Genomic DNA, 19072 nt, shown 5'->3' with positions numbered 1-19072 from the left:
GCTACCCCCAGATCCCTTCTCATGGGCCCTGGTAGGCACCTGTTTCTGTCCCTTTTTCTATAGATTTGTAGTCAATTAACAGGGTAACTTGCCAGCATCGCACAGGAAACCAGGATCTGAGCTGAGATTCAAACTGAAGTTTCTGAACTCCTAGTGACTTGTTTTGCTTTTGGCAAAGTGGACCCAAGAAGACTTGGTATGAAAAGTTGGGGGGAGGGGCGCAAAGAGTCAGAATTTCCAAGTCTAGCCAATGTGCTTTCTGTATCTATCAGTCTTTTATCAAAAAATGTCCTCCCAGACTCCATCAAGTCCCATGCTATTGATCTGGTGACAAAACTGGGCTTTTACAAATGTAGTTGAAACCTACCAGGTAGACGAATCACAGCCTCCTGGGTAGGGACACCCTCATTTTCATGCCTACTGTTACTCAAGACAAGTCTAACTTTGAAACTGTTGTTACCCAGAATGCTCCATATCCTGGCCAGGCAGGGAACAGAGATGTTCTTTCATAGACTATGTTAGAGCCAGACTAAGCAAACCAAGACTTCTTGGTTGTTGGTGTGGCAGTAGTGCAGTCCTGTAGGGACCACAGCAGTGGCAGTCTCCCTGGGCTCTGGTTTCCTTACCTGTGTGAGAAGCTTATTGCCTGTCTCAAAAGAGGTGTGTGAAGATGAAATAAAGCAGGAAGGATGCCCCCAGCTCAGTGCTGGCCTGTGGCAGGGATGTTTAAGAAGACATCCCAGTATGGTTTCCCAACTAAAAAGTAAAGCAAGGCAGGCTGGAAACATCTAGATCACAATGGATAAGAGAGGCCTTCTTAAAAAAATTAAAAAAAATTTTAAAATTCTGGTGGCTTGGTGACTATGAATTTAAGAACTATCTCTGGGCCTCAGTTTCTCTACTTGTCAAACAACTGATCCTTTGCAGCCTTAGACTGTGTGAAGTAGTTGATGACAAGATGGCATCATAGGCAGAGAAGTGGCAGGCACAGGGCTGGAATCTGGAGTGGGCATCCACGGAAGATCTCTGATGAGATGGAAGGCAGAGGCAGCCAGGATGGCCAAGGCTGGGGGCTCAGTTTGCTGAATCTCTTTTACGGGGAGGGTGAAGCCACAGTGCATGTGCAGATAAGGCAGAGGCAGAAAGCAAGTGAGGAGCTGAAGCTCGTACCTGGCCTAGCCTCTTAGGAGCCTGACATTATGTGTTTTTTTTCTTTCTTTTTTTCTTCTTTTCCTCTTTCCTTGAGACAGGGTCTCTCTGTGTAGCCTTGGCTGTCTTGGACTCACTTTGTAGACCAGGCTGGCCTCGAACTTACAGCAGTCCACCTGCCTCTGCCTCCCAAGTGCTGGGATTAAAAGTGTACACTGCCACACCCCAAGCCATTCTGCATCTTAGGCAGCAGAGGACACCGGAGGTTCAAGTCCTATCTCTGCCCCTCTTAGAGGTGTGATCTTGGGGAAGTCACTCAACTGCTCCTTGCGGCTCTTGCCATATGTGAACATTAGAATGCCTTTCTCAAAGGATTATTGTTCATTCTAAGATGGGTTCAGCCTCAAGCTTGCAGCACTCCTCCTCCTTTGCCTCTTGAGTGCTGGAACTCTAGGATCAATCCAAGTCTGATCCTCTCGAGGGCTATTGAGAGAATTAGGCTAATGATGTCTGGTATTCTGTGAGTCTGGCTGCAGCTTCCACTGAAGTGTTAAATGTCTGGACTGATTTCTGCCTGCGTGCTACACCAGGGAACTACACAGCCAGCCCTTAATCACTGCGAGATAAATTCTAAGTTGCCTAGGCTAGCCTCCAATTTTCGATCCTCCTTGTCTCATCCGTCTAAACAGTTGGGATTACAGGCAAACACTGAGAAAAGTCTGTCTGAATAACACATCACAAAGGATGACTCCTGTGATGCAACTGGTGTGAGTCTGTGAACTTGAGGGGCGGGGCCCTGCCTCATCTCTTCTCCCTATGCCAGGCACAGTGCTGAATGTACTTTTACCATGGGCAGAATGTTATTATGACCCTCCACAGCTCATAAGACACTTAAAACTCCACTGCTGCTTGCTGAGAAACATCCTCTCCAGGGGGAAATGGTGAGGGTTAATGAAACTGGTGATGTGCCCTTGTTCTCTGGAGGTGAAGACTGGGGCTTTCTCTCTGTGGGCCACTTGAGTAAGGCAGGAGCCGAGCCACAGGTGATAAAAATAGTCCAAGGCTGCCTTGGCAGAATGTGTGGAATCTGGCTGGGCTGGGGTTTTGGTGATTGTAGCAGGTGAAGGCAGGATGTGACCACCCCCCCCCCTCCAGCTCCAGTACTGCGAGCTGCGGTCTGTTCTGAGAGGGCTGAGGTGGGCATGCGATGGCACTTTAGAGGGGGGTGTGGAGAGGTGGGCCTGCTCTCTCCAACTTCTCCTTTCTCCTTAACGTCTGTCAAAGCAATAAAGAATTCTAGCACTGGGACCAGACAGACATGGGATCAAGTCCCTCTGCTTTTATCAGCTGTGAGTACTGGCAGCCATAACAACTCTTTTGAACCTCAACTTCCTTGTCTCACACCTTCAGACCTTAGAGTACAAATCCAGAGGAAGGGTCTGACTTGTGGCTACCAGCAGCTCATGGAAACTCTTAACACTGCAGTTTTCTTAACCAAAGGACTCCAGAAAACACAACTCCAGCGAGTAAGAGTCAGTTTAATTTTTAGATCAACACTCAAAAATACCACCCCCTCCCATAACAATATTGCTTTTTGTTGGTTTTAGTTCTTTCTCATGAGCTAGTCTCCCAAGTTCCTGGCCCTCTACATGGGTGTCACAGCAGATTACTAGAGCTCTGGATTTTAATAAGAAAATGATTCATGGCTGGTGATGTGGCTCAGCGCTAGAACACATGACTAGCATATGGGAGGCCCTTGGTTCAATTCCTAATGCAGAGAGAGAGGGAGAGGGAGAGCACAAAACAAAACAAAACATCCAAAAAAACAAACTCAGGGCCGGGCTGTAGCTAGGTAGAAGAGACTGCCTAGGAATGTAGAAGGCCATGAGTTTAACATGCAAATATTCAACCTACCAAACTAGTTTCTAGCTAACAAATTTTACTATGCACTGTTTATTTGCTGTTTCTAGCTGTATAGCCGAGGATGGCCTTGAGCTCCTGCTTCTCCCGCCTCTGCATCCCAGAGGCCTGAGCTGACACACTAAGCCTCCACCTGTCTCTTTTTTGAGACAGAGTCTCACAGTATAGCCTTGGTCGGTATGGAACAATGTACAACAGGCTGGCCTTGCGCTCAGAGATTTGCCTTCTCTGCTGGGATGAAAGGCATGTTGTACCACCTGGCTTCCCATGTAGCTCACTGCTGACTTCTGCTTGTTTGTGGTGCTAGGATGAAACCCAGGGCAAGTGCTACCACTAAGCTGTAGTCCCAGGCGCTGCTGGCTTTATTTTCTGCTGATGATATCTACCAGCAGCATTTATGAATTGGCTAGATGGTAGAGATGCAGCTGGTTAACCTGAGACATGTGGGACACAAACATCTGTGGGCAGTTAGATCCAGGGATGCTGAGATACTGTGAAATAACCAGTTCTCAAGCATATGATGGAAATGTTCCTTTTAGAGCTCATTCTCACCATGTGGTAAAGCTAGGCTACAGGAAGAACTGGGAGGTCTCGAACCTGTAGCCACTTGGATGGGACTAGATAGACTCGGAGGCATCCTCATCAGCATGGAAAAGAAGGAAACCCTAAGTTTCAAAGTGACGACACCCCAGGAGTGTTAGACCTGCTGTTATTCTTGCTTGCCAGGTCCAGGTTGCCCGCATTCTCTGAGAAGCACCACAGTACTCTCAACACAGTAAGTACAAGATTTTGCAGGTGAAGATGGTGCTGGGTTAGTAAAAAGCCTATAGCCAAAGTCCCCGCTATGTAACGCTAGGCCAGTCCTGAGCTCGCTGTGTGCCTGGCAAGGTTCAAGGTGTGCTGCAGACAGCAGCCCATTCGATATTTCCTGGCTGTTATAGGATTCTGTATGCTCTCTGTCTACAGGGGAAAATGATACTGGGAGAGGCCAAGGCTGCCTTTTGAGTCTGCACCGTGACGGCCTCCACCCTGCCAGTGCCTAGAGGAAGCAGCCACAATGTTCTGTGCTACATTCTGTGCCCACCACTGTCTTTGGGGCAGATTCTGCTCTGCCTAGATCTGAACACTCTGGAAGAGCCTGACACTGGCCTGTGGCTGTGCAGAGGCCGTCTAGCTCCTGGCCTGGTACCTCTGTCCTTACACCTCTTCCAGGCTTCCTACCTTTCAAACCTGAGTTCAAGCTGAATTCCTTTCTTTGGGCAACTTTTCCTGGCTAGTTCGCAGCCTGTCTGTCGACTACTGCAAACAGGCGGACACAATGGCACTGGGCTGTCTCTGTTGTCCATATTGGGGATGAGACTCTCAGTGAATGAGAAAGGATGCCAAGTGATTCTAAGTGTACAAGCTAGCTCTGCAGTTTGAAGTTCCGATGACACTGTCCAAAATCATTCATGCCTGATGCCCTGATGTGAGCAACGGGTCTGAGCAGAGTGGTCTGTGTTTGGGCTTGCTGTTTACCAGCCGTGTGATCCTAGCGAATGTTTTAGTCTCACTAACTTCAGCTTCTCTAACTGTGACCCAGGGTCAGCAACAAGAGCTGGCCAGTCAAGGGTGTCTAGCAAGGCAATCACAACAGTCCTAACAAAGGTGACCGTGGTTCCTATTGACTGTAAGATGTCTTTTACACGAAAGGCACTACTTTGTTTTGTTTTGTTTTTTTAAACACACCCATAAGGAGACTGAAGTCAGGGAGATTAACTTGGAGTGTAGAGGCTGGACTTAAGGACAGGTGGTCAAGTTCAGAGCCTGCACTGCCAACCCTCCGCTGTTAGGAGTGCGTCCCATGGACAGTTGCGTCTAATCCTGGGCAAGGGACACTAATGTGACACTTCTCTGCTTTGTGATGACTCTGATACTCCTATGTGGTGGCCACCGTAACTTGGCTAGGCTTCTAAGTCCCTATAGGGAGACTGGCCCAGGTTCTATCCCAGACCATGTACAGTGTGACACAAGGGATTTTATAGCCAGGATTTATACCCAGCTCTGAAAGACACAAAAGATCATGTTCCCATTCAAGACCCTGTACTGGCTCCTGAGAAGGTAGCTTCAAAGGCTGCCTTTGAGATGCCTTTGAGATGAGAGATGCCTTCTGACCTGATGGTGTGGGACAGGGCCAGGATCCCCAGCACGAAGAAATACATGGACAGCAAGAGGTTGATGTACTCCTGGGAGAAGATCTGAAAAGGAAACATAAAAAGAAACAAGTCAGGGTTGCCAGAAGTCACGAGGAATACTGCACGGCTTGGGCACATCCTACCCCTGTGCTGTCGGGGGATAGTCAGGAAGGCTCTCAGACACCAGGACTTCCATTTCACAGCTGTGGGGAGGGCAGTACCTCAGGTCCCACCCAGAGGCTCTGCACCCACAATGGTGCCTAGATGCTTACATGTGATTTTACCACCTAGAGAAAGAAGGGCAATTATGTGCCCAGGGTCTTTGATGGCAGTCCTAGCTGAAATCAAACCCAAGAGCAGTGTCAGACCCACAGAATTCATTCTTCAGTGGTTCCTTCTTCCCGCTCAAAAATCCGGGAGCCCTTTCAAAGTGGCCACTAGGCCCCGAGCATGCTTGTTCCAAGATCTCAAAGTTCTCCTGCTGCACTCGTCACACCAGCCCTTCCGGCATGGCCGCCCCGAGCCTGTGATGGCAGCCGGGAGGTGGGGTACCAGGCCTTCCGGGCACTGCTGCCCCGAGCCTGTGATGGCAGCCGGGAGGTGGGGTACCAGGCCTTCCGGGCACTGCTGCCCTGAGCCTGTGATGGCAGCCGGGAGGTGGGGTACCAGGCCTTCTGGGGACTGCTGCCCTGAGCCTGTGATGGCAGCCGGGAGGTGGGGTACCAGGCCCTAACTGCTACGTCCTTGCCTTACCATCTGCAGGGAAACAGAAATCTTCTGGCACAGTGCTCCCAAGCTAGCTGGAACCTGGGAAGGCTGTACTGAATTGACCTGTGCTGCTGCAGCCTCTACTACACTGACCACCATGTTCTCTTAAGTGGGAGGAAGGGATGTGCTTTTCTTTCTTTCTTTTTTTAAATTTATTTATTTATTGTCTATATAGATCTCATTATAGATGGTTGTAAGCCAATATGTGGTTGCTGGGAATTGAACTCATGACCTTTGGAAGAGCAGTCAGTACCCTTAACCTCTGAGCCATCTCTCCAGCCCGGGATGTGCTTTTCTTGTGATGTATGTAGACCACACTGCTTGAGTAAGACTTGAGTTACCTGGTGAAACATCATATCACTCTCCCACTTCAAGCCTTGCCACTGTTTCCCTTTGTTTGCATGCTGTTCCCATGAGTGGGAAGGCTTTGTAGGCCCTCCCAATGGAGGCTGTAAATCACTGTCCTGCCACACACTGGGTGTGATTCACATGTGGCAGCCTCACTCCCAGGCAGCCTGGGTGTGTGCTCTTGGGCTGCTGAGATGTCTCTCTTTTCCCCTTACCTAAGCCACCCCAACTCTTCTTTCATCAGCTTTCAGCACTGAGCAGTTTTGCGCAGGAAAGTGAATGACCCCCAGCCGGCAATTTGGCTGCACTTCCTGTCTACTGTATGCAGGGCACTGTGCCACAACTAGAGGAATAAGGCATCGTCAGGGTTCACACGCTGATGGGAAAGAAAGAATCTCAAAGGACACTGGGAGCCAAAGGGTGCCAGGCTCTGCAGTACCATGACAGAGTTCAGATTCTCCAAGCACAACTGAAGGTCGCAGGCAGGGTAGTGGCATGATTTCCAGGCCCGAGGGGACCCTACTGCTGCTGTGCATACATAGCAAGAGTGGAGGCAGAGTGCCCAGGGAGAAGAGGTGCTGCATAAGCCAGCAGAGAGCGCTGTGCCCTAGACTAGAGGGGAGCTGAGGAGAAGCAGAGTCCAGTCTGTCCTGGACCAGCAGATGTGCAGAGGCGCTGGATACTCAGAGGGCAGAGAAAAGGGGCAGGGCAAAAGGACTCCCGCTGTTCCTGGCTGAGCAGGGTGTGTGTGTGTGTGTGTGTGTGTGTGTGTGTGTGTGTGTGTGTGTGTGTGTGTGTGTGTGTGTTGTGTGTGTGTGTGTGTGTGTGTGTGTGTGTGTGTGTGTGTGTGTGTGTGTGTGTGTGTGTGTATACACTATGTCCTATGGGCTCTGGCAGGAGGAGCTTACCACGGTCTGGTTCCACGCTTCACAATCTGGTGTATTACTGCTCAGTGACTAGCACAAGACCTAAATTCAGAATGACTGACTAGCCAGCAAGCCATGTCAGGTAATGGGAACTCACTTCTCATTTACAAGATAACTGGTGGCCAAAGAAAGATGGGAGGCCCCCCAGAAAGGACCATGAGAAGAAAGGACTTGTACTTGTGGGAGCTGCAGGGAGAGGAGACAGGGAGACCCACAGGCATTCTGGGGTTAGGATGGAATACACAAGCGAAGATGGAAGGGATTTCATTGGCATCTCTGGATGCTGTCAAGTCACAGTTATGAGGACACAGAAGAAGGAAGTCACCGCAGAGAGCAGTCTTATTACACTGGTGGCACCTAGTCACCTAGGCGACTTAGAGCCTGAGGACAGGAAGCTAGAAAGCAGGAAGGAAAGGGAGCTGAATAAATGCCACCAAGGTGGCCTTTTCTTGTCACACAAACCACAGAACCATATGGCTAGAGTTCCAATGGGGCGTGGTGGCCACACTGTTCCACAAGGGACACTCTAGGGACACGGGAAGAGCTTGTGCTGGGCCCACCTGCCCAGAGAGAACAGACTAAGCAATGCAAAACCTTAGACAAGCTCACACCTTTTGATCTTAGAAATCCTTGGGGGGAAGGGGGCAGCAACTGGCCTAAGTGAAGAATTAAACATTAAATGAATTAAGAACTAAACTAAATATTTTTAAAAATGTGAGAAGGTCTGGAGGCAAGAGGCTAGATGTGTCCTCAGTGCAAGAGACTGGAGACATGGCTGCAGCCTAGACAGAGGCAGCAGTCACGGCAGGACAGTGGATGACAACGTGGGACTGGGGGGGGAGCCGAGAGAGCCCACTTCATACTGCCACCTGACAGGTCAACTCCGATCACACAGATAAACCAGGGGGACTGTAGAGCAAGGGCTTCTGGGAGAGAGGGAAATGAAGGTGGAAAATGGAAGTGAGCATTAGGGGCAAAGGGAGAAACAAAAAGCCAGGGCTTTGAGCAGAGCGGGCTCTAAATCAAGGCCTTTGATAGGTACAGTTTTCATCTGAGGTCCAGGAAACAAAGGAAAACCAGAACTCAAAACCAGAGAACACTCAAGAATAACCAGGAATATATCCTGAGGTTTTAAGAGTAAAAATCAGTGCCATTCTGCTTAAAGAGAGGGAGAGAGATCCAATCAGTCAAGTGTGGTGTATTTGCTTGTGGGGTATTCTGAAACCAGGAACGAATATTCATGTCAGAACTGAGGCAGGGCTCCTGGGATGGCTCCATGAGCAGTGGAGCTTACTGTCAAGCCTGAAGACCCGAGTTTGAGTCCTGAAATTCAGCAGCAAGTGGATAGAAAGAACCAACCCCTGCAAGTGTTCTTCATGCCTTAGCACATATGACATAGCATATATAACCCACCAAAGTAAATTAAATGTTTTAAAAAGTGGGCTGGAAAGTTGGCTCAGTGATTAGGAGCACTTGTTGTTCTTGCAAAGGACAAGGGTTCGATTCTCATGCCCACATGAAGGCTCACCACCTCCTCAGGAACCAGGCATGCATGTGGCACACACACATACATGCAGGCAAAACATTCATATACACTAAACAAAATAAAAATTTAAAACCATGAAACAGGTATTAAAAGTTGGGCTTTTCCCTGACTCATACTGGTAAAATTAAGTTTTGGTGATGGCTGGTGCAGGGGAGGAAGACAGCGGGAAGGTAAAACAGTGCAGTCCGGTACAGGGTGAGGGTGCAGCTCAGAGGCACAAAAATGTGCTTGGCACGCAGAAAGCCTTGGCTCTCAGCAGCCCCACTCCTGCCACCACTACCACTTCCACAAAGGAATTTGGCATTGTCTGTCCAATTGCAATGGAGACCCTGTTTGACCTGGAATCTTTTTTTTTTTTTTAAAGATTTATTTATTTATTATGTATACAAATCTCATTATAGGTGGTTGTGAGCCAACATGTGGTTGCTGGGAATTGAACTCATGACCTTTTGAAGAGCAGTCAGTGCTCTTAACCTCTGAGCCATCTCTCCAGCCCTTGACCTGGAACCTTACGGCAAATACTCAAGGAAGATATATCTGGGCACCGAAGCCTTCTGTGCCAGTGTGGAGTGAACATATTCATAGCAGCAATGCTGTGATACCCTAACACTGGGCACACCTAAACACCCTGATGGCACCTGCAAACAACTGGGCAATTTGACTGTGCTGATACAGGCAACCAACCAGCCCAAATAAACCCTTCTAACTCCTCAAACACCTAACACAACCAGCTCTGTCATTACAGAGTCTCAAGAAACTGCAGGAGAGGGCTCAGCTTGCTTTACCTTTCCTTAGGTTGAAGAACACACACATAATCCAAGGCCTCGTACACGACAGGCAACTAGGTAAGCATTTTATGACTGAGCTACACTCCCACCCTTGGGGGGAAAATCATTTAAAAGTACTTTGCAATTGCAAATTAAAGCTACTCTTGACTAATTTTCAACAAATATAAAAAAAGAGCTTGTGATATATCAAGAGTTTATTATTTTCCTTCTGATACTAAGGTATGCTTACCAAAAACCTGAAAGGGTGCCACATTAGTTGGTGACAGAGACTACCCTGTCATGGGATCTCTCACCAGACTCCTCTGAGCAATGTTAAGTGGCTCATGTACATTACTTTCACACTCGGAAAGCTGTACATGAAGCAGAACAGGTTTAAGGAGCATTTAGCTACATGAGAAAGTGTTCACGACATTTCCAGCGGGCAGCTACAGATGGGCGTCACGTGTGGCCACAGCTATGGAGAGAGCACGCCCAGGGAGGACCATGGCAGACACACCTCTGAAGGGGAGCGGGCAGTCTATCTGGAAGTTGGGTTTTGAATGGCTGCTGTTTCTTCCTTTTTACTTTTCTGTGTCTTCCACATTTTCTTTCTTTTTAAAAGATTTATCTATTTTATATATATGAGTGCTCTGCTTTTCATGCACACAGAAGAGGGCATCAGATCCCATTATAGATGGTTGGGAGCCACCTTGTGGTTGCTGGGAATTGAACTCAGGACCTCTGGAAGAGCAGTCAGTGCTCTTAACCTCTGAGCCATCTCTCCAACCCCATTTTCCAAGATTTCAACACTTAGCCTGTTTAACTTTTATTGGGAAAATAAACCTCAACAACAAAACAAAAAACAAAAACAAAAAACAAAAAAGCGATTATTATGGTAGAGGTATGCCTGCAATAAAAATCTACACTCCAGCACAAACGCAAGGGAACAGAACGCAATGCTGTGAACCCTAACACTGGGCACACCCAAACACCCTGATGGCACCTGAAACAACTGGGCAACTTGACTCTGCTGATACAGGCAACCAACCCACCCAAATACGGCCATGGTTGTAGAACAAGACCACAAAGGGCTGGCTGGGGGGAAAGAGCAAAAGCCAGGTGTGGTTGGGGACTTCTGTCTGGATTGTTTGTTATCTCTGCTGTTCTCTATAAATGACCATGCATTCAATAAAGTCATCTAGGCAGCAAAAGACTTACTTTGAAAAAGAGGTAGAGTCCCAAGAGAGTGCAGCTGGCGATGATGGGGAAGCGGGCGGCGTCCCGGCTGGTGATGGTTTCTGGCATGTCTGAAGAGCTCTAGAGAGAGAGGAAGGGTGCAGCTGAGCCACCATGGCCGTGCACTGCTGGAACACAAGGCTTCAGCAGTCCCTGTCTCCCTTCATGCTGGTTCACTCTGGTGTCTCAAGGGGCCCCACAATCCCCATCTCAAGGCTTTTGCTAATGTTATTCCCTCCACCACAGAGGTTTATAATGACAGATGTTATAGTTAGCAAAAATATGGCACCAATAAGGAGCTGACAAAAGATAAATATTTACACACAAAAGGACTGAAAATAAGACAAAAAACATTTTAGAATTGTAAATATGGAAAATAAATGAAAATGGAGTAATAGTGTAGCATAAGGATTAAATCAGTTTTATAGAATTTAAGTCAAAGTCTAGTAGTAGTACAATTTTAGTTTACATTTACACTAAAGAACTTTCAACACAGGGCTGGTGGTACACCTAGCACTCAGGAGGCAGAGGCGAGGCGGAGGCAGAGGCAAAGCGGAGGCAGATGATTGATTCTCTGTGAATTCAAGGCCAGCCTGGCCTACATTAGTGAGACTGGGAATCCCTACAGATATGTGTGGCTCAGTCTCCATTTACTCCTCTGTTGAAAACAGTGACAATCTTTGGCTTTACTTAGCTCAGAGTGATGTGTGTGTGTGTGTGTGTGTGTGTGTATGTGCGCGCGCGTGCGCCCGCTAAGAGGCTGAGTGGAGACTAGGACACATACAGAGCATGGGGAAAAAGTCAAACCGTCACCCTGTGAAGTGAACATGTGCCCCACGCCCACCCGCAGGGCCGGGAAGCTGTCAAGGCTAAAAGGCAACCATCGCCCTATGAATCTCCCCATAGTTTACCAGGATGGGGGAAACATGGGCACTCTCAATAGGGAGGACCTTTCCTGCCAGCTCGTGGCTTCTGTTCTGTTCTTGTCAGCAGTGCAGTGACACCTGGGCAGGACCTTGCCTCTGTGTACCTCCTCCACACCTTGAATACATTTCCTGTATAGCAGCAGTGTGGGTACATAATCAGCTATACAGCGCCCCCTAGTGAATCCCCAGGCAAGTGGGCTATAGTCTTGACAGCTTAAATAGACTGGTACAATGCTGTGTGGATACATGTGCTGATAACGTGGTATGAACGCCAAATGGTTCTGTCCTAAGGCCAGGAGGCCCAGCAGCCTCCTAGCTGCATTTTGATGGTGACTCTCTCTCAGAGCCTTCACTGCCCTTGCCTGCAACACCAGGGCTCCAGTGCCTGCAGTGGAAGTACTCAGCATAGAGCCGCAAGTCATTCTTCAAGCCTATCTGCTATTTCTATCACTACATATGCGGGTAAGCCAACACTTTCTGCAGGGAAGCAAGTGCCACAGGTGGTTACAACAGATGCCTTTTAAAGCCTTGAGAGCCAGACACAGGGTCTGGAATGCAACAGAGGCCCAATAAAGGCCATCTGTGTGGGGGCATTTGCTCTGTGTACACAGGGGGCCAGTTCTCAGGCAGACTGCACAGAGAGGCCTGCCTGGAGCTCGAAAGCACATTCAGGCCTTTGTGGCTTCCCTGCAAACCAGGGCTATGGCTTCATTTCCACAAATGCCTTTCAGTTCAGCCCCGTCCCAGGGCAGGAAGAGGCTTCATGTTATTCGATGACAAACCAAGGTTGGACAGATGCTTCACCAAACAGAGGAATCTGGTCTCCTCTGTGGGTGCCGGTTATAAATACCTCATGCTGCAGTGTTGAGTCAGAGTGGGAGCCTTGCGATCTGACTGGTAGTAACAGAAGGAGAGCATTTACTAAGCCCTTTCTATGAGCCAGGAGTGTCCCAGGAGCTTTGTGCAAAGCCCCTGTCCCCAACAGGGACTTTTTAAAAATTTAAATAAGGAGAGTTCTTTCTTATGGAAAGTGCCACCCAGCAAATACTTTTAACACACGAGATTCTTGCTTAGTGTAAAACAGACAGTGAATAAGCAAGCCAGGGATCAAGCCCAGGCCAAGGTGGTGGCCGTGCTGCTCCTGACTAGCGACCTCTACCTTCCTCTCTGCAGAGTTCTGCTTGAAGACTGATGGTCACGCTAAGAAGGCTTGTGGTCTTCCAAAGACTCAGAATCCTGAAGAAAAGAACAATTCCTTTTCTTTTGTTGTTTTGTTTTTTCGAGACAGGGTTTCTCTGTGTAGCCTTGGCTGTCCTGGACTCTCTTTGTAGATCAGGCTGGCCTCGAACTCACAGTGATCCACCTGCCTCGGCCTCCCGAGGGCTGGGATTAAAGGCGTGCGCCACCACGGCCGGCTAGAACAGTTCCTTCTTTGTTTGTTTTTAGAAACAGGGTGTCTCTGGGAAGCCCTGACTATCCTGGAACTCCCTCTGTAGGCTAGTCTGGCCTCAAATTCAAGAGATTTATCTGCTTCTCGCTGTCTCCTGAGTGCTGGGATCAAAGGCGTGTGTCACCACTGCCAGGCTGAACATCTTTGTAGTTACAAAAAAATACTACAACTTATTAAGATTCACTACCAATTTGATTTGGCTTTTTAAGCCAAACGCAATGAAAAAAATTAATGGGGAAAAATGCTTCACAAACAGCTGAGACAGATTTAGCTTTCAGCATCCTGGGTATTCAGATACCAGGGTGGAAGCCAAAGCAACAGACGGAGTCCAATGCCCAGTTCTGGGCCACTGGCATCGCCAAGAGCCCCAGAAGGACTTATTCCTGACCACACCCCAGAGACAGCCTGGAATTCCTGGGCCACTTTACTACTGTCTATCCAGACTGAGGCCCTGGGGTCTCCTGCACTCACCCACACTCACCCTCCTGGCCAATGCCCTGAGCTTACCTTCTCCCCATCTGTCGCCCCCCACCCTCCAAGCTGGCTTCATCAACTGCACTGGCCATTTTGTGTCTCCTTCCTACTGACAGGGCACACTCTCTGTCGCCTGCACCTGCCTGCAGGGCCAGTGAATGGCTACAACCTCTAGGGCAGGCCATTTTTGTAGACACTAAGACGAGATTAAGGCAGAGTTTGACTCAATAAACCAATTTCAAGAAACTTGCCTTGTGTAAGGATATTGATTTCAGCATGGTTTGTAGTGGATAAAGACTAAATCAAATTGCGGAGGTCTCTAAATTAGTGGCTCTCAACTTTTGCGTGTGCACCAGAATCAACAGGAGGGCTTGCTAAACATTCTTCAGGGCCCATCTTCATTTTCTGATTCTGGATCTGCATTTCCTGAAAGTTCAAGTTCCGCCCTTTCAGAACTGGTGCCCTGAACAAACTGCGGGTACCCTGGGCACCTGCTCACACCTGCAGTTTCAGCACCGGGAAAGTTGAGGCAGGAAGAGTGCTGAGTTAGAGGACACACTGGGCTGCCGACTGAGCACAGTCAGGCAGAGCAACACAGCAGGATCCAGCCCCATCAAGACAAAAGCAAAACCAAGACCCAACCCCCTCCCCACTTCCCCAAAAGGACCATTCCAGATGCACCCATACGGTTGGATGTCTAAAGAAACACACTTTCTATGGATGGATAAACAAGTCCCAAGTTGGGCAGCTACGGTGGGAGGGAGATGTCCATATGTGCCCATGGCCTTTTGCATCATGCACCAGGGAGCTACCTCACTTCAAAAAGGCTGAGGCAGCTGCAACATAGAAAATGACTAATTTACACTGCTGAAGAAAAACAGGGTGCAGAGCAGTAGGTACTGAACAACTAACTCCCTTTATAGTAACAGACTTACCTGTGTGTATATACAAAAAGCATATATTCGTATACACATAGAAAACACAGGCTGAGATATAGCCTATTCAGGTGGGATAGCATATGTTTAGTATGTGTGAGGCCCTGGGTTGGATCAGGAGTGTCACAACAAAAAAGCTCTAGGTTGCACAAGTAGCTGGGTGTGTGTCACTTCCAAGGAGCAGTTCTGAGGTGGCTTTCCTCTATGCTTCAGCAACCACTTGACTGCTGCACATGAGCGGCAAATTACCCATTTTAGGTGTTACGTTACTTTCTGGAGTCTGTTCCTCAGAAAGGTTGTAGGGTCCTGTGCATCCTGTCACAGCACCGAGTCCCTCTCCTGGACTCTTGCTATCTTTTTTTTTTTTTTTACTGTTTACGATCCTCAGTCTGCTGAATTCTCAATCACGTGTGCAAAGACACCTGCTGCCTCTTCCAGGAGACACAGCAGAATTCACTCGAGTTGGCTGATGGGACATTCTGTGTCTTATCCCAGCAGCCCTGGCACCTCGCCCAGGACCTGACAACCGATGCCCAGTCCTGGTGGCTAAGAGATCCCTCTCTGCTACAGGTGAAAGTCCAGTGAGCCTGTACAAGGCAGCTCCTGCTTGGCAGGAATTGACCCCTTGGGGGGGGGGGACACGGGCTTCTGATACTCCTACACATTTCACCTTTTGCCCAGGATTTCACAACACGTTCTGCCTTTTATGGACGCTGCTGACCCCAGGGGAACTGTCCTGGAGTGCTCTTTCTCAGTAGGCCTTGGTGTCGAGTATCAGTTGCAAGTGCCAAGCTTCTGGGTCTTCTCTTGTCAAATGAGCAAGGTGGACAAAAGAGTCATTTGGCTCGTATCTCAGGACAAAACACTACTTGTGTGTATTCAGAGGCATCTGCACCAAGGATGGCGGCCTGGTCTAGAAGGGGGCCCACCTGACGCATTCTCTTAATTGCAGAAAGACTTTCAGTTCTTTTTCCAAACAGACACGATAAATTGGCTCTGCCTGCTGCATGAGCATCAAGGCAGGTGTCCTAGCTACTGGGGCTGGGAAGCCACTTGTGAATGCGCAGGTCCTTTGTAGTCGCAATCTTTCTAAGGAAGCCTCCTTGTGGGATGCTTGGAACCGACAATAGCCATTATGGCTCCCTTTCTTCTATCTACATCCTCTGCTCCAGCTACACCAAGTCACCTGCTGTTTCCTGAAGTGCCTCCTTTCTTCCTGCTTTGCTACTACTCCTGCTTTCCCCAGCTTAAGAATGCCCTCTCCTGGCTGGAACTGTACATTTCATCCAGGCAGGATGCCGCCCTGCTCTGTTACAGATGCGCTGTGCTGTCTCTCTAGCCCACCGAGGCGCCTCTGCTGCATTTAAATCACCGACTTTGCTATGCTCGCCGCCTTACCTCTCTTCCCGAACTCCTTGGTAACAAGGCTCTGATTGGCTCATCTAGGTGGCATCCCTCATCTTCGATAATAGCTTCAATCCAAAAAACCACTGCTACCTAGAAGGTATTTTCTGCAGAGAGTGATCCATGTGCAGAAGGCACCAAGGAGAACCACTACGTCTAGAGGCTGCTCAGCCTTATGCCATGCTGTCCTGTTTCTCTTTTGTCTTGTTCTGTGTTTCAGAATTTCCCCTGGCATCAAGCATCTGCCTGATTGTACTGGGAGAGGCTAAGGACACCAGAAATCTGCCTAGAAAAGGCAGAGGAGCAAAGAAAATGGGTCACACCCAGGCTTTCAGCCTGAGTCCAGACTGAGTGCTCTATGTGCCCAGAAGGAGCCACCAGTAGCTTTCCTATTCTCAGAGAGGAAGGTGGTATGCCCTCAGCCTCTCTGTGTTCTGAGAATCTTAACTGTTTCACGAGTGCCAGCTGCCCTGTGAGTCGGCCCTCCTCAGGGTAAGGCAGCTTCCTCTCCAGGCCACCTTCAGGTTTGGTGGGGGAGGAGCAGTGGGGAATTGTACGTTATGAGGCATTTGGAAAGAGGATGACAGGGCTACAGTGGCTCAATATAGGGCAGGGAGATTTGGGAGAGAGGGAGGTGGAAGGTTCTGGAGTCACCCTGGATATCCAGAGTTAGATGTCACAAAAGGCCAAGGATAGGGTCCACTTCAGTCTCACTAACCGTCCAACAGAGGCCATCATTCAGCCAAGTAGGCTCAATTTGCAAAGGGACTTGGCTTAACGGGGCCTGAGAGGAAGGCTACTTTGAGGCAGTCAGAGTCTGGGCTTTAGCCTGGGTAGATCCAGGGCTGGGTGTTAAGTAGGGAAAAGAAATCAACCAAAGATGTCTAGACCAAGGTACTACATTCCAAAAACACTGGATGGCTAGAATTGGTTCCACTTGCCATAATGAACAAAAGAAGCCAGCGCTGCTGCTCTACCCCCCGACCCCCACCCCCTCTATCCCCCTGGGCAAATGGGTCTCTGTAGCCTAGCTGCCCTAGAATATTTGATTCTCCTGCCTCAGCTCCCTGGTTTACAAATGTGTGCCATAATGCCAGGTTTCCATTTTATTAAAAAAAAAAAAAAAGGACTTTACATTTACCTATTTAGTGTGATCATGTGAGGTCAGAAAAAACATGCAGTAGTTGGAGTTTCTCCTTCCACCATTGAAGTCCCTGAAATTTAACTCAAGTCATCAGGCTTGGCGGCAAGAGCCTTTAACGGCTGCGCCACATCCCCGCCTCTGGGCTTTGTTTTTAAGGCCAGAGAAGGGTCTTGATCGAGACGAGTTCCTGGCGGGTACACACGCAGCTGTGATTTCAGGGAGACAGAAATCAGGGCCTAGGGATGGATCAGGATGCTACAATTAACTGTGGGTGTGGCCAGGCATGGCTCTTGGCAGAAGGATGACAAAAGATGGTGCCTTTTCAGAGCCATACCTGTAAGGAACACTGGGGCTGTGTTTCAAAGGACCCAAGCCATCGAATGGTATGATCGATTACCCCTGGTGAGATGCAAAAAGCTGGCCGCTGACAGCCATAGCATCAGGTGGGGCTGGGCTCGGCTGGCTCAGAGGAGGCAGTGCCTGCCTTTGTGTCTGGGATCTGGCCGACAGTGTTCCCAGCTGTGACATGAAGGAGGGGGCTCTGGGGGAGGGGATGTGGTTGGATTTGTCTGAGGGCCGCTGAGGACAATGCTAATCCCCGCTTCTGGGAGTGGCCAGATCCTGGGACCCCCCCAAAGGCTAGACACAGAAGTGAACGCAGGTGGAGGGAATGGATCGATGCCCCGGGTGAGTGACACGGGAGAGAGGGCGGCTATCGGGACTGAGGGGACAGGTCATTGGGGGCGGTGGTCGGGACGGGGGTGGAAGGCGCCAGCTTTCACCATGACCCTACCTTGCCGCGGGCGCAGCGCACTGAGCGCAGGGCGCCGAAGAAGATGGGCAGCAGCGCCATGAGCAGAAGGCTGCCGTAGGCCAGCGCGATGCCCTCGGGCGTTGAGGGCGGCCGCGTCGTGCCGTTGGTCGTGCTGCCTGCCTCGGCGCTGCCGTTGTGCGGGTCGCTGAGGGCCGAATCCATGGCGAGGCTGTGCTCGGGCTCCGACTCCAGCTTCGGCCGCCGCAGCACGAACGCAGATGGAAGGCGAGGCACTGCGGGGAAAGCCACGTTCCCCTAAAGAAACAGGAAGTGACGCGCCTCCCTTGCCTTTCCGCGCCTCGCTGTGAACGCGCGCGCGTTCACGCTAACCCGCGCCCGATCGCCCTCTAGTGGCGCCGAGGGAGGGGGCGGCTTGTTGCTAAGCAACTTGCGGCCGACAGTAAAAGATCTCTGGACCACTCTGGCTGTAATCCATCCTGAAATTTGAGGACCCATCCCTTAGTCGTAGGCTATTTTTTCAGTGCCAGGCTATAAAGCTCTCCACAAATCCTCATCCTTCATGCAAAGAAAGGCACAACCACACTTCATTTCTCTATGAACAGACCTCATTCTCCTTCTTCCTTATACGTATTCATCTACATAGACATGGGCACTTTCATGACCTGTTTAATGTATTTAAATGTACTTTTGTTTCATATAATAACTAGCAAGGATCATCAGTTCATATAAAAACCTTTGGGGGCTGATAGTTGAAGAACAGGATACTAAGAGCATGCTCTCATAGAAAGCTGATGTTTGATTCTCAGCACCCACGTTAGTGGCTTCCAACAATAAGGCTAGTTCCAGGACTGTGATTCCCCAGTCAGCCTGGTCTACATAGAGGATTCTGGGCTAGTAAGGGCTACATAGCAAGACTCTATCTTAAACCAGCAAACATGAGAGTCAGTCTTATTAAAGTTAATCTCTTTATTTTTCAGAAAGTGGTGCAAAGATAGAATGTTGAGTAAAGTTTGTTGGATTTTTTTTTAACTTTTAAAATTATTATTATGTATACAGTGCTCTCCCTGCAATACACCTGTGGGCCAGAAGAGGGCATCGATCACATTATAGATGGTTGTGAGGCACCATGT

At 49.2% G+C, this 19072-nt stretch overlaps 2 protein-coding genes across 5 annotated transcripts in view; one reads left to right on the top strand and one right to left on the bottom strand.

Annotated features, from left to right (window-relative positions):
• The window catches only part of HM13 (histocompatibility minor 13), a 38228-nt gene extending 19951 nt beyond the window's left edge, over window positions 1–18277 (bottom strand). Inside the window, exons 1-3 of one of the 4 annotated variants that reach the window (XM_084776038.1) lie at window positions 17961–18277; window positions 10817–10915; window positions 5224–5306 (exon numbers count right to left, since the gene is read on the bottom strand). In XM_084776038.1, the coding sequence (XP_084632164.1) occupies window positions 5224–5306; window positions 10817–10915; window positions 17961–18143 (365 nt within the window). In that variant the 5' untranslated portion in view covers window positions 18144–18277. The remainder of the gene's footprint in view (window positions 1–5223; window positions 5307–10816; window positions 10916–17960) is intronic. The other 3 variants (XM_084776035.1, XM_084776036.1, XM_084776037.1) reach the window with 3 other exon arrangements.
• Window positions 17837–19072, top strand: part of DEFB124 (defensin beta 124) — a 38226-nt gene continuing 36990 nt past the window's right edge. Inside the window, exon 1 of the mRNA XM_084776084.1 lies at window positions 17837–17858. The gene's annotated coding sequence lies outside the window, so the exon portion shown is untranslated. The remainder of the gene's footprint in view (window positions 17859–19072) is intronic.

The sequence above is a fragment of the Acomys minous genome (assembly GCF_964271855.1).
Source record: "Acomys minous genome assembly, chromosome: 3".
Classification (NCBI taxonomy): domain Eukaryota; kingdom Metazoa; phylum Chordata; class Mammalia; order Rodentia; family Muridae; genus Acomys; species Acomys minous.
Note: the sequence above shows the minus strand (reverse complement) of the source record. Positions and strands in the feature narration are given on the sequence as shown.